General features: G+C 42.4%; 1 protein-coding gene and 1 long non-coding RNA gene across 9 annotated transcripts in view; both read left to right on the top strand.

Annotated features, from left to right (window-relative positions):
- The window catches only part of CTBP1 (C-terminal binding protein 1), a 251,981-nt gene extending 245,265 nt beyond the window's left edge, over nt 1-6,716 (top strand). For 7 of the 8 annotated variants that reach the window (XM_075499566.1, XM_075499572.1, XM_075499569.1 and 4 more), the window contains one exon: nt 5,258-6,716. In XM_075499566.1, coding sequence (XP_075355681.1) covers nt 5,258-5,444 — 187 coding nt within the window. In that variant the 3' untranslated portion in view covers nt 5,445-6,716. The remainder of the gene's footprint in view (nt 1-5,257) is intronic. The other variant, XM_075499564.1, reaches the window with a different exon arrangement.
- A 6,470-nt stretch (nt 6,717-13,186) lies between these two features.
- On the top strand, nt 13,187-25,358 carry LOC142408586 (uncharacterized). Its single transcript, XR_012775348.1, has 3 exons — nt 13,187-13,254; nt 24,411-24,584; nt 25,294-25,358. It is a non-coding gene; the product is annotated as an uncharacterized LOC142408586 (long non-coding RNA).
- The last annotated feature ends 304 nt before the right edge of the window (nt 25,359-25,662 follow it).

Here is a 25,662-nt window from a genome sequence, read left to right as displayed (position 1 = left end):
AACAAATAACTCAGTAGTGAATACAGTGGAATAGCCTGTGGTGATTATGAAAATATGTTTAAAATAGTGTTTTCTAAATTACATGTTTAATTTTTAAGCAAAAGCATTTGAGGGACTTGATCTGTGTATTCTCAATCAACTGTGAAAGCAGCTCTTAATAATTAATAGAAAGGGGCAATTTTTTTACGTCTACTATGTACGTTCCTTAGTTACTTTGTTCGCTTGAGTCTTTCTCTGTCCCTTTATCCCTAGCAGCTGTTCTAGCAGCAGTTTTTTCCTAGTAGCCAGCTTCACGCAATTTTTATTTATGAAAAACGTCTGCAATTTTTTATCTTCCAGTATGGTATTTACTCATAAGTAGGATGAAAGTGGCTGAGAAAGCTACAGACATCTGCTTCCCTCAGTGCCTTGAGGGAAGGGACAGTGCAGTACTTTCATTATTTTTTTATACCTCTTTGTCCTAATCTTTCCGCTGTCCTTCTTCATACATCTTTCTCATCTTTGTCCTTCTTTAGGAGGGCTACCTCATACTTTTAATAGATACAGGATTTGGTTTTTTATTACCCCATATGAGAACCCAGCTGTGCAATGCTGAGAAGTGAAGCAAAGCTCTCATGTCCTAATGACTTCTAACAGTCTCATCAGAAAGTGATGGAGAGATGACAGGGGAGAATGTCACCACCCTCTGCCATAATCTCCTTAGCAGCAGCTGTAAGTGCACCAAAGGAAAAGAAGAACTTTGATTTGATCAACATGCATATATCTCACATCACGTCAAGACGTTTATTTTTTTAAAAAGTCCCTGTAGCCCTAAATATCTGAAGAAGGGTGTTTTTATTTGCTTAAATGAAAAGTTCAAGCACGTGTGTTCTCTTTCACACTGCATGTGATTTCATTGACTTCAGTTTGGAAGACTCAGGGTAGAGCTGACTGCAATTGAGGCTTAAAGGCAGGTGTTGCTGAACAGGGGGTAATAACTCCAGCCCTGTCATGGCAGTTAGGAACAGGGTTGCGTGCCCAAATAAAATGCAGTTGTTTGTTCTCATTTTGGGGATCACAAGTCCAGCAGAAGCAGGCTTCACAGCTAGAAATGGATTCTAACTTACGAATGTTTTGGGAGTTAATGATTTACAAGGTAAAGAACATATGTATTTAATTTAAGCAGGATAAGCACAGAACTGAATGCCTTTTTTAGACATAGTTTCAGTCAGTTTTTTCAATAAAGAAAATTCATCATAAATAAATTTTGACTTGACAGTTATTTTCAAATGCAAAATAAAACTCATTTTGGGAATTTTGAGGGAGAAGTTAGTCATACAACAAATATTAAAAGCTTTTTGATGGGGCGATAGGATAGTGTTTGAGTATGGGTGAAGGCAGTTATTGTTTTGTGCAGTATAAATTATGTGGAACTTGAAGCTCAGGCTTTATGAAGCATTTGGTTTCAGTAGCAGCGTTTGCCGATGCTTAATTCCTACCTGGATTAAGTACAGAATTTGAATTGATTGTTCAAAAAAAAAAATTTCTGTCTTCTCTTTGCAATTCAAGATTACGTTCAACTAGCTGAGTTCTGGAGTCTTTCACAAGCAGTTTGATGTTTCAGATGTGCTAATAACTGTATCATAGTCATGTAATTGCATTAGAAGATAAGACCTGGGATAATAATTTATATGTTAAAAAATGCAAATAGCTCTTTCAGTGAACTAAAACTAACGAAGTTATTTTATTCTTCATATATCATTTACTTGTATTTTGATTTAGGACAACTCTTAAATTATCAGATATTATCGCAAGCAAAGAACATTGAGCATTCATCAGCAGAATATAATCTAGATCTTCTGAATATCATCGTATTCTGTGGAAAACAAAACCATTTACTATGTGAAATGCAAGACACCCTATCAACACAAAAGGTCAAGCAAACGGGACCTATCCCATGAGTAAAGATTAACGATATTCCTGAGAAGGAACTATTTGTAATAGCCTCGGTGAAGCACCATAATATACCCTGCTTTTGTGTTATTGCTGTGTATTTGTACTGAGCTGCCTGTTAAATAACCCCCTGCCACTTCCTCTGTGACAGAGTATGCAGGTTATAGGCAAAGTGAAATTCAACAGCCAGTAAACAGTGATTGTGCAATTTATAGACATGTTGACATATCTTTCTGCCTTCTAAACAGGTAGAAGATGAGAATATCCAGATACTGAAGAGGTGCTTGGATGAGAATAGTTAGATGTTGGTAATTCAGGAGTTATTTCATGTTGAGGTATTTCACTGGTGATTTTCAGACTCTGTAATGTAAGATAAAAGCATGCACTTAAATTTTTAAGCTCTTTTGGGACAGACGCAGTTTCTTGAACAGAGCTTAATATAGTGAGTTCAAGGTGCTTCTGTAGTTTAAAAAATACAGGAGTTTAACATAGAAATTGAAGTTGCCTTTCAGTTGTAATAAAGAGGGCTACTGTATTTTTCTTCATAAATTAAGACTATGTGGGGGAAGGGGAAGGAAGAGTATGAAGTACCAGAGGAGGTGTAACTGATCTCTCGCTTCTGCTTTTGCAAAAATTTAATTCAGTGGACATTTTACCTGGAAAATGTCTCAACTTTTTGCTACCAGAGGAGGAAGATTGGGAGCAACTTAATGAAGTACTGGAGGGAATGTATTTGCTGGTTAAGAACAGAAAAGCAATAAATAGCAACATAAGGGAAGGTTATGTAGGATAGAAATGCCCATGTGTAGAGGCTGTTGAGTTTACATGTTCTCCTTTCAGAGATATGATTTGAACAACAAGGATGATTAAATTAAAAAGGGACGAAAATTAGGAAAAGAGCATGGCAAAATAGGGTTAGGAGTTGTCAAGCAAAATACAGTTTCTCTAGAGGGCTATGTTAGCTGTATTTTGGATACTGCCACTGTGTAGCTTTAGGACAAGAAAAACAATTGTAGGGCTTTTGGATGTTACTAAAATCTGTAGGAAGCCTGTGTCTGAGGAGAGGTGCTGGCAGGTAGAATCACAATATTATATATATATATACACACACTTATATATATATACACACACATATATAAAACTTGGTGTCCAAGGGGAATATTTTTATATACAGAAAAAATATTTGGAGTCAAAGGAAAATTACAGATGTGTAGTTTGAACTGCTTAATGTGCTCACAAGGTAACTGTTAATGCTCCTGATCCAGCACCATCCATTTTCACGAGGGGAGGCTCTTGCTTCTCTCGCTGAGGGAAACACAGTTGCAGAATTTGCTCTCTCCTTGATATCTCTCAGCTCCGGCGTGTTGATGCTTGGGGAATATGTTGTTAGAAAGTAGAGATTCTGTGTTGGAAATGGTTGCTGTGTTGGGCTCTTAAATGGCAGGTTTTGTCATGTCATGTTGTGTTTTTTGCAAAGCACCTAGAGTAACAGATAAGCTGTTTCAAAATTAAATTTGAATAAATAAAACAATACCCAGTCTGACAGTTTTCGTAGGAATTGAAGCAAATTTGATTAATAAGATTCAAATTGAGGTACTGAAACAAGCAACTAATTCCATTAGCAACTGCAAATTAATTCTAAGGAACTTCTCTGGAGAAGGAATTAGCATAGGAAGCCCTGTAAATATGTGTACAACTGGGAACAAAGTTCTGGCCTACAGGTGGTGTGATCTTTCACATACTGGTTATCCATCCCAGATTCCAGTCACTGGTATGATCTGTAGGAATCTTTCCCAGGATGACCAGGGCAGTGTATGGTATCTTCATCATCCCTGTGTCGGATAGCCATGCTGAGCCCCTCTGGCACACTGTTTGCAAAAAGCAGTTCCCATGATGTTTCTGTGATGGAAGAAAAAAAGAACAAATAAATGTGCTTTCATCCAGCTTTTTTCCTTCTCTGAGTTTTGCATAAGTTCTGCACTGATTTTCTATCAGTTTGAGGGAACTTAGGATGAGCAGTGCAAACATGCATTACTTTAGAAAAGATGATACTGAAACGGGGTGAAATTCCCTGATGCATTCAGCGTTGAACTCTGACGAGAAGAAAATCAACAGCAGAATAATGTGATATTTGAAAAAAGCTTGACTACACTACAAGTGCCTTTTCTCCCATTTAGTTCTAAGTAAATACTAGGGTAGCAAATGCCACCGTGAGTAAGTGATAGGTTTGTGTGTTTAGGCTTTTAAATGGATAATGCTCTTGCTAGGATGCTGGGGTGAGCCAAATACAGCAGGAGAGAACGAGGGATGAGGGTGCAGCTTTATGATGGGGGAAGCAGAGTGCCAGTGTTAAGTGGCCAGTGTGAGATAACTTGCAAATTGGTATTGAGGTACTTGGCTAAAAAAGGCCCCATATTTTCATTAAAAGTGTTCATGCATACCTGTTGTTTATATACAGCACTATGGAATACCAGTGTTCATCAGTTACATCCGAACTTCGGGACTGAAACAGTAGATTTGCAAAATTTTTTTAGCCTGATAATACCAGAGTCGTCATAAAATCAGGCTGGATCAGAGGGTGATTTTTTTGTTGAATTATTAAATATTTAGGCCTTGGTGTTCATCCAAAAGAAGTAACAAATCTTTAAAACCATCCATAGTGTTTTGTGTTTGCATCTCTCTTTCTTGCAGTCTGCCTAAAGCACTTGTCCTCTGTATAACTAGTACTGGTTCTCTTTTGGACAAGTACAGTGGCAAGTTTGATGCTGAAAAAGTTACTTGGGTGTAATAGGCTTGAATTTGTCATCTTAAGACTGTGTGGATATGATTGCTCTTTTGGGGAGCTACCAGAAAACTACAACTGCAAGCTTAGTTTAAAGAAATATTTTTTCAAAACACAACAATGAAATTTCAAAATTTCTACATGAGAATGAAGGAGAAAAAAAGTCCCTGAAGGTCAACTTGAGGAAAACTCATAGAGAACAGATAGGTATTGCACAGACCTAGCCTGCATTACTTCTTGTTGAGGCATACTTTGAGAGGAGCAGGACTTCCAGGTTGTTTCCTTTGCTATGCTGTCATTCATGCTATTAAATCTGAAATCTGAAGAAACAATCTAGCAAACCTTTATTTCTCATTTGGGTAAAATACAGCATCTTTTGCTTTATGTAGCAGCATCTGCATATAGTATCTCATCTGGAGCTTAACCGTCTGTCTCACTAGTCTGAAAACAGAAGCAGCCTCTCTAGCTCTAGAAGGAGGCAAGGTGGGCTTTCCGGTCAGTCATCCCTTGGTTTTAATGTATGTTCTTATTTTCTTCTCTCAGCAGGTATCCCCCAGGCGTTGTAAGCGTGGCTTCAACTGGCATACCTGCAGCAGTAGAAGGAATAGTCCCCAACCCTATGTCTTTATCACACGGCCTCCCTGCTGTAGCCCACCCGCCCCATGCTCCTTCCCCTGGCCAAACTGTCAAACCAGAAGCTGATAGAGACCACCCAAGCGACCAATTGTAGCCTACGAAAACAGCATTCCCAACATCGGAGATTTCAACTTCAGCGTGTGGAAAACAAACAAACAAAACAAAACAAAACCCTGGATTTTGATTAAAGGCAAAACCATGAACTTACAGGAGGAGACGATTATTATTTTAGAAACTGGTCCAATATACAGTATAAAAGGAAAAGGTGGGAGACAAAAAGAAGATTTGGAAACATTTTTTCCTCCGTATAAATTGTAGTTTGTCCCTGTCCAGTGGACTGATTCACTGTTTCTGTGTCCTATGGGTTCTTTGTTAAGCAAGAGAAGTTAGTAGTTAATTATATCATGAATGTACTTGTCTGTGTACAGTTTTTAGAACATTAAAAAGGGTTTGTTTGCTTAGCTGTCAACAAGGAAAAACATAAGGGAGGCATTCAACAAACCAATTTTGAGATTAAAAATCCTTTCTTTTATATTTTAAAACATGCCCAAAAATGAGGCAGTTGGCAAACTTCTCAGGACAATGAATTTTTCCCATTTTTCTTTCTACGCCACACAGTGCATTGTTTTTTCTACCTGCTTGTCTTATTTTTTAGAATAATTTAGTAAACAAAAGAAAAACAGTTTCTCCTAATTTTGGCATGAATTCCCTTATTTCAAAATGAAGACAACCTTGCAAAGAGATTTTGAGGAAAAAAAAAGGTTTTGTATAAACGAGCATTGTGCTTTTTGTCACCAGTTAAAGTATATATTATTGGTGGTATGCGGAAAAGGCACTAGACTACTGAAAAGTAGCAGCATTTCATTGCCTACATTGATTCCTTCCTGGTAATGTGGTAGGCTAGCAATATTTTTGGTTAAAATCATGTTTGTGACTGTAACCATTTGTATGAATTATTTTAAAGAAATAAAAATCCCAGACAAATATCATATGTGTAAAAATTTTTATTTCTAGTAACTGTTTATTCAACTTTTATTAGGTTTCTTAGCTGTAATTTTTAAACAGATGCTGTCAAGTATTTCATTTCTAGCTTTACTTTGCTCTCTGTTGTTTGTAATACTGTCTTGGAAGCCTGAAAAATAAAAAAAATAATTCTTTCCATACCATTTTTCCCTTTACATTTTGTAAATGTTGATCTTTTTTCCTGTGTTTCTAATGGAGTTTGAAATTAAGATGGATTTTGATTTGTACACCGGCATCATCAGCTACAATATGGTAACAGCATTTATGCCACCACTGTGGGCAGAGCAGAGGAGGTACAACAGCAACACAACAATAATAATAATAATAAACGTCTTTTGCCGAAGTCCAACATGAGAAGTGTCCATTGTTTTATTTGCTTTTGTGATGATGGAAGCGTGCAGCAGGACGTAATTGTATTTTCTATATTGAAGGAGTTTGTTTCTTTGAGTACGAAGTGTTTTCAAGGCAGGTTGGATTTCAGCTGGAAGCTGGTTGGGCCTTTCCTGTGCTCCTGGATAAGATGTCCTTCATCCTTACGCAGTTTAAAAAAGCAAGACAAAAGTTTAGCTGCTGCAAGAAGGAAATCCAGGATGGGCAAAAGTGAACCTGGACATAAACCTCCTCGGTGGTCTCTTGTCTGTTTGTTCACTATTAATCTGAACCAGTAACTGTGCACCTAAGGTTAGTGAGCTACTTTTATGGCATCTATGAAAAGTTACTGTCCCCCATTCCCGCAAGTCCACAGAGCGGCCTCCACTTCTGTTAGGAAAATGTTAGGAGGCTGCAAATCAAGAAAGACTGAAACTTGTGGGTCTGTACCCAAGGAGCACGATATAAAGTGAAATTTTGTCTCCATGGAAGAGTGGAAGGTTTTTGCCTTGAACATTTAGAGCCAAAAATGTCATCTGTTACAATTTATTTGATGGTAAAGTCATTCCTATTCCCTCCATGAAACAAAACAGAAAACAGCCCTAAAGCTGCAAGTTATCCCAGCAAAGACACTTCTAACAGCTTTGTGGCCAAAAGTTCCAAAAAACCTAGTGCACTCTCCTGCAGTTGAAGTAGGATTTCATATTTCATTGGTAATTCATGTTTTAAGATGCTTCTTTGTCAGGCTGAAGATGCTTCTTTAACGTATGTAAAACAAACATTTAACATCTGGCTGCAAAGGACCGCTGACAGTCTCATTTGCAACCAAATTTCCTGAGGAAAACCAAGAGGTTTATTTTTCATCTTCTCTTGCATCAGTTTGGACGTGGCTTATGTAAGTAAGCTTTGCTTCCAGTGAATCGATAAATTGATGAACTAGAAATGAAGGCACCAGTATTTCTTGCATGCACTTCTTGGGCTCAGTTCTGAAGCTTGTCCTTCAGAACTGCATATTTTTGAGCTGTCATCTGTGCTTGCTCAGGCACAAACTTTTTCAGGATTTGAGCCTGCAATACCGCACTGATGGGTGCGATAGGGCATTGCCACTGGGGCGGTAACGTGTTCAGTGTTTCTATGCTAGTGCTTGAAATACATCTGTCGCTCTGACTGCCTGGGAGTAATCCAGTTTCCTGCTTCTGCTGGAGCAGAAAGGAAAAACCACCCTGGCAATGACAAGACCGATGGGTACTGACTTCTGGGTTGTGGTCTGAAAAGCTGAATTAAAAAAATTTAAAAAAAGGCTTGGAGTAAATGACTAATTGGAAAAGTGTACCATAATAAACAAAGGCTGTTTTGCCAGATTAACCTTACATCTTTTACAACTGCTTTTGTTGGGTCGTGGAAATGTCGTTAGATTTCCTCTGTCTGGTAAAGGATGTGCTAAATAAAAGTTTAGACAGAAGAAGATGCAGTTAGTGGGGAAACAGAAAGCGTGGAAGGCAATGGCAGCTGAGGGCCACAGGTGACCTGAGGCACTGCTGAAAGGTGACAGAGGAGGTAATCAAAGTGCCTGCCTCAAACAGTCAGGATTTTTTTTGCTGTTGGTATTTGAGTTAAGGATCTTGGCCAGGAAGGAGGTCAACCACTGAAACTGCTGCTGGCTTAAAGATTGTAGGCATCACCAGTACGCAGGAGGCTCTGGAGCCTGCCCAAGAATTGGACCGTATCAAAGAACAGGCCGGTAGAAGCAGAAAGATACCAGTTGTGCAAATGCAAAGTCAGGTCGTTGCAAGTCGAAACAAAAACTTGTCAGAAAAAGGAGCCATAAGCGATTTCCCATGGTAGGACTGATTGATTGCCACTGTGGGGCAGCCGTGGAAAAGAACAGTATGATGGCAGATGCGTCTGGCACAGTATTTTTGGTAGGGATGAGAATGGATCAGAGGTGCTACATGGGACCTGGAGCGTTTGATGTGTAGTTTTGGTCATGCATGGGTGAGCTCGAGCTGAAGTCACGGCAAAGACCAGCTCTCAAAGTGACTGAAGGTGCGGAGGGCTTATCGTGTGAGAGGAAATTAGAGTAACTTGGCTTTTTCAGCTTAAAGTGAAGGCTAAGTTGGGGAAATGACGATAAATAGTAAATGCTGAGGAGGAAGGAGCAATGTTAAAGAAATGCCGGTGTATGGACAGACAAGTATAAATGGGGGTTAGGCAGCAGGGAGGTCCTGGGACAGGTTTCCAGCTGGGGTGACTGGGAGTCAGTCCGAAAGTCCCTGCAGCTTGGGTTGGGATTTTTGTTTTGTTTTTGTGTTTGGGGTTTTGTTAGGGTTTTTTTTTATAACTTTGTTTTTACAATTCAAAATGTGAGAACACTGTTTAAAGGTCATACAAGGTTGCTACCAAACCAACAACTAGAGGCCTTTTCCATTCAGGGTAAAACACTTCAGCTTCCTTTATAACAAGCCTCAAGGCTTTTTCCTTTAGTATGTTTTTTTGAGAAAAGGCCCTATTATTTGCTTGTCCAGCCTTCCACCTCCAGTGGTTACGGCTGGCTTTCCAAATGACTGGGACTGCTGTAGTACCAGCTTACTCCTTGCCTCGGACTGAAGGGTTTTCTTCTCCTCTTGCTTAATCTCAGTGGATGCTTCAATAATGTCAGTTGTTCTGCTTGAAGGAGAAGGCAGCCCTGCCAGTATTTCCTTTATTCAGTTCACTCCAACCTTTCTACCTTTGGCAAATAGGGAAAAAAAAAAGGAAAAAAAAAGGGGGAAAAAAAAAGCACACATCAGTTTTAAGGGCAGAGAGTAATATTAGATCATTTTGTCTGACCACTTAGTAAAGCCGTTAAATGTAATATGTTGCTTCATTAAACGTGATACTGTGTTTTGATTTAAGTAAATCTTTCAGAAAGATTTCTAGTCTTTATATTAAAATGTCAAGTGATGGGGTTTTTGCTATTTCCTTTCATAATTTGTTTAAAGGGGGGATAACGGTAACTATAATTTTTAAACTGCTTTATTTAATTTGGCTTTCCCTGACTCTGAATTCCAGTTATTGTTTCATGTTGAACATGAGGTCATGTAGGCTGACTTGAATTTAGTGAGCATGTCACATTTTAGCCAATTTGCCTTTGTACTGAGGTCAGTGACACATCTTCCAGGAAGCCCAAACGGTGTTACTCATCTGCTTTCTTTTCCAGTTTCTTTCATTATAGTGTACATCCTTTCCTTTGTGGCTCTGTATTGTCCTTGTGAATGACAGTCCAATATGGTTATCTTCTGCACATGAAAGTACGGGATTTCTGATCTCTGACTTTCAGCTGTTGTCTTCTTGCCTCCACTGACTTTCCGATTTCCTTGGTAAGCTCTTTTCCTGCAAAGTCACAAGTGCTTGAAGAACTTGATTAATCCTCATCTTGGTCTTCACATTGCATTTGCCTAGGTAGAGCTGAGCACCTTATTAGTAGCAAAAGCTCCACCTTGAGTAGATGCTCAGCGCAGTGGTTCTGCTCTCATAGTCCGAGTGCTTGCTTTCATCCCACCGTCTGCACCCATTGTGTGTCAGCCTCTTGCAGAATGCACCTTAGCTGGGTCTCGTAGCTCGTATCAGGCTGTTTGTCCCTCAACGTCTGCCTCCTGCCCTTCTTCCTTGTTTCCTTCCAGCTTTTGGGGGACCTGGAACGTTACTTTGAGAATTCTTCCCTTTTTTAGAAGAAATGTTGTTTGGTCAGTTCTACTTTTCATCTGTGAATTCCAGCTCAACACAGACGAGTTGGTTTTCAGCTCTCTCCTTGGCTGACCTCCATGGCTACCTCGCTAAACCCATATCCAATATTCTACTTTTTATGTCCACTTTTGGGCTTGGGAGTGCCCAGATGGTCTTTTTTTTATGCAGTTCCTCATCTGGAGTTTCCTTCCTACATTTTCTGTACTACAGGAACAATTATGGCTCTTCAAATCTAGTCTCAGCGCTTTTCGTTGCCTTTACATTTCTGCCCAGAGTCCTAACAGAGTGTTTTCTTGAAGGAGCATTGTTTGTTTTGGGGGGGGGGGGGGGGGTGATGCTGCGTCGAGGCCGCCGTAAACGGACTGAAGTATGTCCTTGGGATGATTAGAGGCATTTGAGACATTTCCAAGACAATGTAGATCATTCTCTGAGCATGCCAGTCCGTTGAAGACATTTGTTACTTGCACAGTCTTCAACTACATATCTATGCCCCTTCTCGGTTGGAAGTGTTGATGATCTGCTCAAGAGATGAAGTAAGGACGTTTAAAAAAAATACATTTAAATACTTGAATATATTTTGAGATGCAAAGTTTTAAAGTAATAAAAAGGAGCAAGATTATTAGCTTAAATTGCCACAAGAGCAATTTAATATATCTCAAATTTGATGTATTAGAGGTAGACAATTATGGTCCAATGTGACAGTGCTATTTCTTCGTCTGTGCTGTGAAAGCAGAGGCCTTGTATAGTTTGGGAAAAGCTTATGGAGCTGGACCTCCTTGGATGAACCCTAGGAGTTAGGGCAGCAAATCAACATCTAAAACTAAATCTCCTGAGGAGCTGACATCTCAGACTTGTGTGTCCAAACCCCGCCAGCCATTTTCAAAATGTCCCACCCCATGCAATGGATTGAGTTCTCAAGCCAGTCGCCTCCAACGCAGCTGTCAGCTTCACAGCCTATTCCCCTTCCTGGGAATCAGCAAGCAGCAGTACTTGCTCTTCAGCACGCCTAAAAGCGTCAGAGTAAATCCCATTTAAGTCTCCGTTGCTGTTCAGTAGGATTTCAGTTAAGGTCTCGTGTAAAGTTAAGTCCGTGCTGTATTTTACTGTTCTAAAACCACAGCAAAAGAGAATCTGCTTTTGGTGTCGTCCAGTAACATATTTGCTGTTATCAGCAGCAGTACTTTTCATATTAAAATGGAGTCAGGGGACTTTCGACTCCTTTTTGCTATGGGGTTTTGGTCATTTTGCTGTTTCCTTGCCCATGTTTGAAATGTGTTTATCATGTTATGAAGTGATGGTGATAGATTTATTTTTGTCTCTTAAGTTACAGCCATTTGTAATTAGCTCCAAGGCCATCACTTTCCATTCCAAGCATGAAGTGGAAAGTCTGTCCTTTGAAACGGATTGCTGAAACTGGAGGTTTTCAAGAATTCCTATTCTGAACAGCTGTCTTTTTTTTTTTTCTTTTTTCTTTTCCTCCTGCAGACCAGCCATTTTAAGCACAGGATACAGCCCTCGTATTGCAAGAATCACAGGTAAGAGATGAAAAAGCTCCACCGTGACTCAAAGCTCATTTTTAGAGGTTTTCTGCCTCTGTAAATTTGAAGGATAAAGGCACGGTTTTGCATCGTGTAAGTAGTAGCTGAGGTCTGATCGCATTTGACAGAAAAATAAAAGTCTTAAGTCAGTTGAAAGAACAATATTGAATTATGACCCCCTTGGATTGCGGCACGTACCCCACTTGAATTTTCATAAGCATCCCAGAGCAAAATGTGTCGTTCCAGAGAATGTCTTTCCCGACGACACAGGCTCTGGGACCAAACCTCACCATTTGGAGAACTCTCTTCATGTGTTATGTCCAACGTTGCTGGAAGTAGGATAAGGTTTCTGATGTTGCTGCGATCCCCAAAGGATTTTAGTTTTCATCTGCAATTAATTGTCAGCGGAGCTGCCAGTGACTCCCAGTAGTTTGTGATGTATTTGTGACAGATAGCTGTGAGCTCAGATCTAAGCAGAGACACCACAGGTTTTCCTTTGACTAGCCATTAGGTGGTGGCCGTTTTTAAATCTAGATTCATCTGTCTGGGCTCCCTCTTCTGCTTGTCTTTGGTGACCTAAGTGAAAGCTCAAGAGGAACAGCTCCTCAAGCATACAGTCTTTCCAATTAAGTGCCTGAGGTTACAGTAGAGTAAACCAGGGACAGACAGTCTGCAGACCTGAGCGTGTCTGGTGTAAGCTTCTCATGGCAATGCATCTAATTTTCTAGTTTCAAAGTGTCTCCATTACTTAGGAAATGCACACTGTAGAAATGAAATGCCATCCAGAAGAGGTACCTGTGTGTACTGCTTCTTATCCCCTCTCTCTCCAGATACCTACAGCCGACTGTGTCCCCAGAAGACACAGAAGGATGAAGCTTCTCCAGCCTGTGGTGCTGTTTTTGAAGAACTACTTGGATAATCCCCACCTGATAATTCACCCCCAATATCTATTATTGTGAGGTTTAAAACTCCAAATGTTGGAAACGCTCTTAAACAGATGCTTAGGCTCAGCTCCATCAGCCTCTGAAATCCCTTTGGGGAGGTAGATTCCTGGGTAGAAAGGGCGATGTTTTGTTCTTTTTTATTGATATGTTATTTTTTTAAAATCATTTTTTAGTGTGTTCATTCCAGGGGTCTGGACTTTCAGAAATGCAGTGTCTGCTCAGCCTGGGGAGGGAAAGTTTGCCTGCTGCAGCCTTTGCCTGGTTGAACGTGTCAGGGGATAGAAATTGCGGTCTGACCCTCGCGGTAAGTTAAGTATATGAAAATGTAATAGAAGAATGCAGTGTAACAGTGTGCTTTCCATCTGACAAGCCTGAGCTCGTGGAGGTGCCGAGTGGCAGCTGCTGCGGTACCAACCCAAACCTTTGGCTTCAGTGAGACAGATGATCTAAGCTTGTTTCATGCCAACCTCTGCATTGTACAATAGGAACGAAGTCAGATGCTGAACTGCTGTTTTCTCAAATTCCCTTCTCAGAAATCCCTTGCTGCTTGCTGTTTCAAGCCAGGGCCGTATTCTGGCTCTGCAGCACCCGGGCTGTGATTCATGAGCTTTTCTACTGATTTCTCTGCTAAATTTAAGAACTGCAGGTGATCTGGTTTGTGATTGTCAGATATGCTATCTTTTTCAAATTGCTACTGGCTCCTTCTAGTATTTTCCTCCAAGATCTGGGAGCTGATGGGCACTTCGGGTGACAAAGGCACGAGAACACCGACCACCTCTCCGCGATAGCCACAAGGGGGCAAAGCCGACGCTTCGTGCATCGGAACTGCAGAGCAGAACCCCCGTTAAAACAACGCGCTCTGCTTTCCCTGCCACTGTTTTAAGCCGCCTCTGTAAATATTTTTTTTATAAGCTATTATGGCATATTTAGATACTGCACATGGAGAATCTTCAGTTTAAAAGTCTGTAAATGCTCCCATTCTTAATTACGTATCGGTCATTCAGGGTTCAGCCTGCCCAGAGCATTTCAGCGGCAGAATTTGCCATCGTATCACAGAGTTTGAAGAGGATAACGTATTAAACAGCCTGGTGAGACTGTTAATAAAGCTGTGTCAGTCCTGGCTCACCTGTGAATCACAGTTCAGGTGTCGTTGCCCTTCTTAAATTACAGACGGCTCAAAGACCTGGGACCTATTCCGGATAGAGGCTCTGTAAATGCTTTCTTGTATTTATAAACATGGAAATGAATATTTGAAGACAGTCCCTGCTCCAAATATTTTACAGGCACAAATATGAAGGCTTGTTAAAAAACAGAGGGGAAACATAGACACCCTGGGCAATTTCTAAAGCCTGGGCATAGATTACACTGTTTGTTATCCCGACTCTATGAGATTTTGTCCTCTGTGGAACACGTCCTTGTGCTTTTGCCTAGTGGAGATGTCTCAAGTTACAGATTTTCATCATGGTCTGGTTTTTTGTTTTCTCAATAGCTTTCAGGGGCCCTCACAGGGAAGTTTCTGGTTCCCTCTCTATGGTGACAGCAGCGCTCTTGGCTGGCTCCTTTCAGACAACTTTCATGTATCCAAGCCTGTCCTGCCCTTGTTGTCCTGTTCCCTAGCAATACTGCTTGCGGCTGTGCACCTCACTGCTCTGCGGATCGTACCTTTTTTGGGTAGTGGTACCTCTTCTCCATAGATGCTGGGACATGAAACTCATCTGCTGCACACCTAGGTCCTGCAATGGCCTTCAGTGGCATGTTCACTCCTCTCCCTCGGCAAAGGTTTTGCTTGGAAGAGCAGACAACTTGTTTTGCCCCAGAACGATGGTCTGAAATATTATGTTTTGGAATGTGGTGGGAATCTCCTGTTCTGGAACGATGAGAAACATGGGCAGAATTAGATTTCCGCTGCTTCTCCCTGTCTCTGGCAGACCAGACGTTAAAGTCTACGTGTTAAAATTAGGCACAATAACAATGGCAATAGGTCAGGTCTAAGTAGAAACAGCGGATGCGAAGCAGATTTTTGACCAGTTGTTTATTAATGAAGCACTGGTCTTCTGAATGGAAGGCTATATATAATGCTATGGAAAACACAGCACGATGCTTGTCACTTAAGCATCATAACGTTCATGTGGCCACACTGAGGTTTCATGAAATATTGGAAGTCTGGATTTTGCTAACTTTTGAGTACTTGCCTTCAGAATCTTAGTGCTGATATTCTAATATTTGTATTCATAATTTCATTTTTAGTTCTTGGGGCTTCGAGCAGTTCTGGCTGTTTTAATGGTGTGATGGAGCTGGTGAAGGTGAGTCTCCCATTGCCGCTGCCTGGAGGCAGGAGACTTCATTGTAGGTGGAAGGATAGGTGGAGGTCTGAAAAGCGCTGCTGGGCACTACCCTGATTTCTGAACAAAAAGCACAGGGTGCTCAGAGCTCAGGTTAGGCCACCCGCCGTGGTGCCTTGGACGCCTGCTCAGGCCAGGCCCAGTGCTGCCGGGTCCTGTTTCCATGTGCTGTGGCAGCGAGCTGCAGTTGCAACGCCCAGGTCAGGCACTTCCCATAGACAATCTGAGTGTGACTCGCTGCATGATAAGAAAAAACAAATATCCCCAGGCCTTTCTTGTGACATGACAGTTTTCAGCCGTAAAAGCTGACTTCCTGGGATGTCCTTCAGTTTGCAATAATTTCCTATGAGGCAAAGGCAAAACAAAAAATAACCTGCTAATGGAGCAACAACATATTTTCCAAGAATGTTAAATATATAAAGATGGTGCTGGAAGTACAACAGATTGACAACGTGTATTTGTCTTTGATAGACATAAGAAACGTGAATAGCCATGTAATATAACCTGGTGGTCCCAGTTTACAGCAAGGGTAATGTATTTGTTATTTATGAAGGGTTAATCAATGATTAACAGACATTACAATTAATGGGTAATTGATTGTTGTAGACTCAGTTCACACATGGCTTGCAGCTATCTGTAACATTGCATTCATGCTGTAATGTATTTATAGCAGTTATTAATCACGCGCTAGTGTTTTTTAAATGTTCTCATTTTATTAGGTGTAACCGAATTTTCAATAGCACATCAGCGAACTTGAGTTCTGCCTTCACATTAGCAAAAGGGAAAATATAAGAAACCAGTTAACTTGGCCTTGCTTTCTTTAACGTGAGGAAACCATCAGCAGCATAAATTGGAGGCACTATCACATTATGAAAGCAATTTTAAGTAAAACATGCCATTTATGGAAGAAGCACACTTAAAGACTTTTGTAATTACAAATATTTGTACTGTTAAGTGAATTGCATTGAAGTATTTGTTGTTGCTTTATTTCCCTGGAGGACTCTTCTGTAGTGGGAGCTTTGTTATGCTGATAAATGTGCCTGAAAGCTTTATAATGTACTGATGCATTGTAATGATAAATAGATCTGGTTAAGTAGTAAAGATCAAACACACAATTAGACTGTAATATACATCTTGCTGAGCAAGGGAAAACTATAGTGGAATCAGTAAAGATGAATACAGATGGTTTTATTGAACTAAGAGAAAATATTTTCTTATGCCTACAAAATGAAGAAATCTGGCCTGATCCTTGCCTGAACAGAGTTATAAAGTGCTTAATCAGATATAAAATATCTTTAAGATGTTCAGCATTTATAATCAACAGACAGGGCTTTCTCCGACCGCTCAGAGTAATAGAGATGTGCAACAAACCAGGGGTTAAGCAAATCAGCACAGCGTGGGATTGCTGGGAGAGGAGCCTGGGCACAGCAGGCAGGGCTCGCAGGTCTGACGCAGCAGTAAAATTAACAAAAACATGTTGCACTTGACAAAAAGATTAGAACGGAATATTGGCAGCACCTGCTTCCATTGTCCAAAATGTCCTTTCCTAGAACCTTTCCCAGCAGGGAGGCTGGTTCACACTTGGCGAGGCCACAGAGGTTTCACACTTCTTATTGCTGTTTGCTCTCCCAAATACCAGGAGAAAATGTGATTCAGAAGGAGCATGCTGGAAGAGGGAAACATGGCTGTGCATTACTTGAGAGTCACAAAAATAAACCCTTAACAGAAAGGCACCGAGGAGAACTTTCATTCAAAATGCAGAGCAGTACCCACACAACCTGCTTGAAGATTATCCTTGTCCATTCCAATTTTGAATTACTCTGAAGGACGTTTTAAGTGAATTTCCTTTGCAGGGGTACTCATAGCCAAGTCAGTGCAATAGGAATTTCAGAGCTCGTCGTACAGATGCTATGGTGAAATAACTCCTAGAGGAGTTAGAATTAGGCAGGATATAACAGCCAGAAGAAATACTAATTCTCCTGGATCGACTTTATGTGAGCTCCTACCCTACACAGTGTTTTGCCCACCTGGAATAGCATAAGCCGTTTAGATTCCTTTGCAAAACTCAGGGGAGAGACCAAATCCTGCTTCACTGATGCCAACAGCCAAAACTCCTAAGCCTTGTGCACACTGGCCAGTTATCATGTAAAATCCCCCTGATGCTCCCCAAGTTCTGCTATACCACCAGGAACCACCTAGTAGACAAAAAGCATCCGCTCGTGACGTGGACTGCTGCAAACGCGTTTCCCAAGGATGTACAACATGATATGTTCCGGCCAGCAAACCCGTTATTTCTAATTTACTGTGTGCTGCTAACTACTAAAAGCTTTGCACGGCCTCCAGGAAGTCAGGCTTATTTAATGAGAAGCAGGGGAGTATTAAATGCTTCCAACTTCTGGAGTTTAAGAGAAAAAGGAGTGGATGGGAAGGTGGTGTGCCCCCATGCATCTGGCTTCTCACAACCTGAGCTACAGGTGTTGCTCGACGCAAAGAGTCGTATAGGAGTTCTCAGGAATATACGTGGTAATAGAGCTGGTTTCTTCTTTGTAAGAAAACTTATTTCTGGCCCAAGAACTGCGTGTCACTCCACAAAGATATTTAGATGTCTAACGGCCACTTAGGCATCTGAATACCTTTATAGATCTGGGCTTCAGTCCTAATTGTGTTGCTGCAGTCCACAGTGTCACTGGTTTTGCACGGCAGGCACCAGATCGGAATTGACTGCGGAGAGAAGCACAGTCCGGCAGCCACTGGGTTTGATTTAATTGGGTTGAGCTGGTTTATGGTCCCTCGATATACGTATTTTTTTCCTCATTGAAAAACAATGTGTCTGCCAAGGCCGGAACAAAAGCGGGAGCTGTCTGGAGGTGAAATTGCAGACTGACGCGGACAACTCTGCTCGATGATGGGAAGTAGACTCCGAAGGGTTTTGTGATGTCTGTCGGTTTATGCCATCTCTTTGTCACAGAGTTTGCAGTCCAAAGATTATTTTGGATGCTTGCCTATTCCCAGAAGCTCCGCGTGCTCGGAACAATTTCAGCTCTGCGTTAAGACAATAATTATAATCAAATCTCATGCTCCGCTGCCTCAGCCAGTCACCTCCATGGAGCAGATGGGAAGGGGGCTCGAATCAGCAAGGGTTTTCCCTCCCAGTGTACAACTGGCCTGATGTCTTCAGAAAGGGCTTTTTTGTTTTTCCCTTTGGCTCCCCTCTACTTCTCTCATGGCATCAGGGGCAGGCTGCAGCTGCAAAATCGTGGACAGGGTTTGAAGTGCAGGGAAGGAGAAAGTTATTTTGTCTGCTGCCTGTCTGCCACTCCTTGTTCACACATCCCGGCTGCAGAGAAAGCCAGGCTGGGAGCAGGCAGGTGAAGGAAACTGGTTTTTTGGTAGTCCCTCCTGCATCTGCGGATCTTCAGTGTCAGGTCTGAGACTTGCCTCTGAGCTCAGCCTGGTTGGTTAGTCCAGGTCCCAGGTTCCCAGAAAGCTGAAGTCAGCTGTTAGAAGAATAGCCATTGACCTGCAAATAGGCGTTGCGTGTGCTACCCTGCGTGGCAGACGTGGCCGTGAGCGCGCATGGAAGTTGCTGCTGGTGTTGACAGTGCCGTGCTGAACTGATTAATTACCTCGTACAGCATAAACACAGGGACAGACGCAGGTCGTGAGTTCGCTGCTTTGGAAGCCTGTCCCTCAATGCATCCATCCCTCCAGCCTCCTCTGCAAGCCGGGATTAAGGCGAGATGTGATTCTCTTTTGTTGGATGGTCCTTCTGTGCTTTGTCACCTCAGTCAAAGCAAGAGGGTGCCTGCTCAGCTGTGGTGCCATTTTGACCCCCAAATGATGTGTTAGGTCTCCAGAAAATTACAAATTGAGGAAAGAGGTGTCTTTGGGAAAATTTTCCCAGAACGGGGACAAAGCTGCCGAATTGGCTGGGTGCCTGTTTTAAAACACCCACCTCCGCTGCATGTTGGGTGGCTTTCATTAGCAGCCCAGCCTGCGCTGGGGCACTGGTCGCTGAAACGCTTGGGATGGAAAAGCACCTGGCAATCCCCCTGTGCGTTTGGTTTCCACGCAGCGCTCCTAACACAGGCTGGGGGCAAGGAGCCGCTGGTTACCAGTGCTGGTCAGACCCGGGCAGGATAATTCAGCTCCTTCGCCTGGAGCCGGCGGTGGGAGATTGCCGGGTGCTCGCCGGGAAGTCAAGACACAGGCTTAGGACTTGCATGTTCCCTTCGCTCACCCCCTTGATGAAAAGTCCCAGGGATTTGATGTTTTATTTTATTTTTGGTGATGGCTGATGATATCTCCTTGGTACTGTAGCTCTTCTATTTTTTTTTTTTTTTTTTTCATTTTGGGTTATTAGAACAGGAAATTACATGTAAATATTATGTGGAATAGCTGCTGAATGTTTGAATTTTTACTGCTCTCTCATGCTGCTTCTTTAGTCGTCACTGATTCCCCCACACACACACACTTTTTTTTCTTCAAGGCCAATGAGGCTGATTGTGGCTTTCTGCATTACGGTAGTTACAGAGGTTGTTACTGCATCCTGTTGTACCCCGTGACTGCTATTAGTGAGATGTTTGTCCTCTCAAAAGTGATTGCAATGATTAGTGTTAAAGTAAAAAACCAAGCTCTGTGCAGACTCTTTTCCCAGATTTGGGATCTTCACCAAATTTACGATGGTGTTTTAGATCTGGATCCTTGCCTTGTTCACATGGCTGTCTGATTCACAAAAGCACCTCTGGGGAGTATTTAAGAAATGCTCTGTGCTTACAGGAAAGGGGCAGGCAGCACCCACACGATTGCAGAGGACTGTGTTTATCCAGTGACTCAAAAGCCCTGACTTGGCAAAGCCTTTGCAGACTTTGCAAGACCTTCAGTGGTGAGCTTCTCTTTTACAAACCTAGACAATCTCCTGCCCGCCACGGTGCCCAGCCGCCAAGGTGATCTCCCCTCTCCCGGCTGTTTCCACGTCACCCAGGCTGCACCCTGCAATCCCAAAGAGGGGACCAGTGAGCTGTGCCTCGGGGTGGGCCTGATGCAAACACCTCCAGGAGCTGTTTACATAGAGGTCTATAAAATTATAGCTTTGTTAGCTCTCTTGGCTTCGTTGGCCAGGAAAAGCTTGTGGGATCTCGTGGTTATTCCAGCAAGGAGGAGAAAATGATGACACCGAGGAAGAATGCAGCTCTCAGCCAAGGCGGCGGGCACGCTCCCTCGCTGCTCTTCTCTGGCACGTGATCCCTGCACGCATTCCCGCCAGGCTGCCAGCCTCCTTCTCCTCTCCCAAATTCTCCCATCATCTCTGTCCTCCTCCTCCTCCTCCTTTTCCACAGACCCACAGGCTCCCCGACACGGGTGCTCCCCATGTGTGCCGCAGCGGGGATGCGGGGCGAGGGCTGCTGCTGCTTTAGCTGTCGGCTTCACGGAGGTGATCAACTATTTCTTGCTCTTTTCTTAAATGGCGTGCGGCAGGCTCACAGCCGCGCTTGCAGAAGCAGCTGTCTTGATGAATATTTGCCCAAATCATCACGCTATCTAGCAGTTAGCCTGCAAAAAGGCCCAGCACCATTTGTATGGTAATGGGAGGCTTTCTCAGAAATGTTTTGGAAGCAATCAGCTAAACTAATAGGATTTTATGTAAACCAATCTCTTTCTTTAGATCAGGGTGGGTTGTTTTTTTTTTTCTGGAGAGGAGGGTAAGGGCTTTTTAATAAATGCAAATTGATATTCCAATGAAAATGGAAATGAGAGAAAAAGTTCATCGCCGGGGTAAAATGCTGCAACTTTGCTCTAGCAGCGGCTTTGCGTGTGATTCTCTGCACATCCCCCAGCAGCCACGCTGAATTTCTGAGGTGCTGAGGCATGGCACAACGGGGAGAAAAGCTTTCTTCCACTTTTAGGCTATTGTGAGACATAGACCAGGTTGGACTTTTCATCGCTCCATCAAAGCTGCGCTGTAGGAGGTTTCTCTGGTCCTGGACCTCTGCAGAGGGTCACAGCAAGTGGTCACAGAGAGGAGGCTGTGGACGAGCAGGCTCTGTCTGTTGTTATTGCTCATTTCTGCTGTGAAGCAGCAGCTCTGGTACTCTGTAACTTGAGCTTTTTGTACCTTTCCAGCAGGATTTGAGAAAAGTAAAGGATGAGAAGCGCTCAGAAATCTGATTTATGTCATGTGCTCAAAGCTCTGCTTTCAAGATAAGTGCTTTGCACTGGGAAACGGCTCACTGCATTCACCTACTACCAAGGGCTTTTGCTGCAAACCCCAAACGCTTTCTCACTTGGGACAGAGCCGAGGTAACTTTCTTGGCCCGGCTCCCGCTTGCCTCGCTGTAAAAGGGCCTGATACGTGATAGCAGATCGTCTGCGTGCAGCGTGGGCTGGCTGAGATTGCTGCAGTCAATCATTTAGCTGTTTTCTTGTTTATATGAAAAAAAATTAAATTAAATTAAACTCTGACCTGTCTGTAGACATGGTTGTACTGCTCGAAGTGCTGTTCGAGGAGACTCAGGCCAGTGAGGGTCAGGCATCCAGGAGGTCTCTTCAGGTGAGAAACTATGAGGCTGAACCTGAATTTGGAGCAGCAGAGTTTTGGGCTTGTCCATCCGGTGTAGCAAAGGACAGCGAATGCACGTGGCAGAGAGGCGTGATGAGTTCCCAAGGCCTTGGAGAGCCCCCGCCAGCAGCACGTGGGCAGCATGGACATGCCGAGCATTAGCCTGTGGTCATATGCCCACAAGCCCTGTCGCAGGATGCCGTTTGAACCTGTTAACAGCATAAAAGTGTCAAACAAAAAAGTATGCAGGAAGTGGTGTAGTGAATACCTGTTTTCCTCATTTACGGCTAGGTGATACCAGCCAGGTATGCAGACCACAACGGGGGAAGGTAAATATGCCAAGATGGCATGTGGTCTCTTGGAAAGTCCCCAACATCTTGGACGGGGACTTTCCAAGTGGAGAAAACAAGTGAATTTCTACTGTGCTGGGCTTGGTCTCCTGGTGTGCCGTGACTCTGGGTGCAGCAGCGGCCACAGAAAGGAGAGGCAGCCTGGTGTCAGGAGGGATGTGTTTTGATGGGGCAGTGGTGGTTGAGGACAGCAAGTAGCAGTCAGGACCTTATCACGCTAACATTGATCTAAATCTACCGCCCGGGCCTGCCAGCATCTTTAGTCAAGTTCCTTTCCTGCTGTGCTACTTGCCAGCTGCGCTGTGGGTCGCTAACGAATTGCTCCCCGTGTCTGGACGCGGTACCCGAGGTCAGCTCGAGGTGTGCTCGTAAACCGCCTGGAGAGTAACGATGGGCGTTTGTCCGCAGCACGCTGGCTTTGATGGCGAAGCTGGTTTGAGAAATACCTTCCTCCCTCCAGCCGCTTTCTCCTGACCCTTCCTTCGTGCCAAGACAGCTGTTGGTGGTGGTATCCTGTAACCAGATGGCTGAAATAGATTGGGGTAAAAATTGTTAAAAGAAATAATTTTGAGGGTTTGTATTTAGCATGTATCACTTCACTGTCAAAGGCTGGTACAGAGTTCCTCCACAGTAATTCCTCCTTTGAGATGGATTCGCTCAGTGACCTCATTGTGACAGAAAGACCTTGCTCAAGTTTTGGTCATGTGCAAGAAGACAAGGTCTAATTGGTGTCCCGTGATGTGAAAACAAAGATCCGACCTACAAATATGCCTGGTGAGTTATTATTAGGCTTGCCTGAAAATATTCAAGTTTTAATCCTACAATAGGATCCAACTTTACAACTGGAAGAGTCAAATCTAAGACATTAAATATGCATTTATTCAAATATGTTTTCATATTTGAAACCATGTGGAACAGCATAAGCAACATCAGAAGAAAGAACACGTGTTTTTACAGTGCGATCTTTTTCGAACCTCCCTAACTAAAGACTGTCCCAAAAGAGCAAGGGAAGAGCACGGTGCTTTGGTATTCCACATTCCTGTTTAGATGCTTTCCAGATATAATACTGCATTTCCAGACATTGCAGATAACACCAACTAGATTATTAAACTGAATATTTAAACCTTTACATGGTTTAAATGCTTTGTGAGTTTGTCTGGGCTACATTAAGTTTATATCAGTAAAAAGTCATTCTTGAATTACAAAATCAAGTAGCTTTTGCTCCCCTGACATCTTAATCCACTCCTGGAGATACATTCACTGGGGTCTTGGAAAGTTTGTTTAAACAATTCAGTCTCTGGCAGCTATAATTTTTTTATTTTTTATTTATAGCATTTATTGAATGCTATAATCTCAGCATTCAATAAAAATACTACTGAAGTTTCAAACTGCATCAGATTTTATATCTTCTAAGAGAGAAAGTAAAATAAACAGAGTATATCCAGAAACCAATCCTGATACTGACAGGGGACGTTAAAAACAATTTTAAAACCAATCAGAAATGTTCAATTGAAAATTTCTTTGATGGAAAATGCAGTTTCTGCAAAAAATAATATTCCAGCTTTGATTGGTAAAATTGAAATAAAATCTGTCCCTGTGGTTTGGATCTACCAGAACAACAAAAAAAATATCTTTTTAAAAATGAATCCAAACTCTTTCAGGGGTGGCTGCCTCCAGTTTAAGCTTTTGTGCTTCAGTTGGCTCCTGTTAGCTGTGGATCAATGCCACTTAGAAATGGGGTATACCAACAACGCGTGAACAGTCCTGGAAACTCTCCTTCCCGCTGCTTTGTCCTTACATCTCTAAGTTACTGCTCTCAGGAGCTCTCTGCTAGCTGTGTGAATGGCAGATGTGGGGAAGGAATTTTCTGTTAATCAACTGGTTGCTGATGGAAACACCTGAGCAGTTAGTGTTTGCGCTTTTCATTGTGGCAGGAATTTTAGAGGAAAAAAGGCAATCCTAAGTCTTCCCATTGGAAGGGGGAAGCAAGGAAGGGGTGATGTTCTCCAAGTACCACAAGCTGCTTACGCACTAGTAAGATTTTGTATTTCATAGCAAGTTTTCAAACCTGAACCCAGGTATGGTTGTGCTGAAGACTACCAATAATGGGAATGTGCGCACCGGTGTTGCTCTGAACATCTGTCTTTGAGATTTTGAGATCTTTTCCCTACTTGATTCAATATTCATTTGTGTCCCTTTGAATTGTCAGGGTGTTGAATTGTCCTTGTTTAGTTTGACCACGTCCCTGGATGAAAGACGTCTCCCCTGGTGCACGATGGTTATAGGAGTCCCAGGACATCCTGAAGTTATTCCTCCAGCTGGGAGGAATCTGTCAATGCTGCATAGTCCACAAAGAACCTGGCCAGCAGACACAACTGGAGATGTGAAGCACCCCTTCCTTGCTTCTCCCTTCCAATGGGAAGACTTCTGTCATAGTTCAGATGAGAAAGATACAGGATACTCCTGATACAGGATGGAGAGGCTACTTTTTAATGAAGGAATGACTCAAATCAGCAAAATCTGCTGACCATGAGTCAAGCTTTTCTTCCTTGCTTTCTTCATGTAATATTGAAGCAATTTTAATACATGAAAACAATATTCCAAAGGTTGCAATTGTATGTACTTTGCATCCACTTACCTCCTACCTAACCATCTTCTGCGATAGTCTAAAGTTGCTCATGCTTGTGATACCTCTAGCTCCTAGCCATGTAAACTCCCTTTATGATCAACGGAGATGAAGGCATGTCATGTCAGAGCACTTCATCCGTTCTTAGTGGGTACCTGCGAGTGTCCTGTTTGGCCAGACGCCTACACTGCAGATGTTGATGTCTGGTGAGATGAAGACACTCTGTTCCATGGCTGTCTTTTTACCCCAGCTATAGCTAATTACAAGAGGGCTGAACAGGTCTTTTAAGATATCCACGCAAAAATTACCCAGTAAAGTTACAAATTTCATAATAATTTTTGCCTTTTTTCCTTGTAAAGCAATTATTATCCTCTCTTAATTAAGTTGTCACAGACTCCAAGGTGTGTTGATAACAGTTTTTCAGGTTGTCATTCCTGCTCTAATCATGTATCAATGACTTTCTCAGCTGTCTGGACTGAAGAGTTTGCCTGTTAAAATATTTTGGAATCCATCCACTCTGGCTTTTCTCTGGATTTTTCATGGCATTGAAAAGCACAGCTGGACACTTATCCTGCTCAGTGGAGTTCTCAATTTTGTTTCCATCTGGAATCATACACCAGTACTTGTTGGGCAGTTAACTTTGCCGAAGAAAGTATTATGGAATTGATCCTCTGAACTTGGTGAAAATCTACTTAAGAGGTAAGTTCCAGTTGATCACAGTTTCAAAATCTCTCTTTTTGGGTTGTTTTTTTGCAGGAACACCAAATTTTATTTAGTTTCCACTTAAGTCATCCATAATATTTATTGTGCATAGAGGACTCATTCTACCAGTCTC

The sequence above is a fragment of the Mycteria americana genome, chromosome 4, assembly GCF_035582795.1.
Source record: "Mycteria americana isolate JAX WOST 10 ecotype Jacksonville Zoo and Gardens chromosome 4, USCA_MyAme_1.0, whole genome shotgun sequence".
Classification (NCBI taxonomy): domain Eukaryota; kingdom Metazoa; phylum Chordata; class Aves; order Ciconiiformes; family Ciconiidae; genus Mycteria; species Mycteria americana.
The sequence above is the reverse complement of the archived record's forward strand: the minus strand, read 5'-3'. Positions and strand labels throughout refer to the sequence as shown.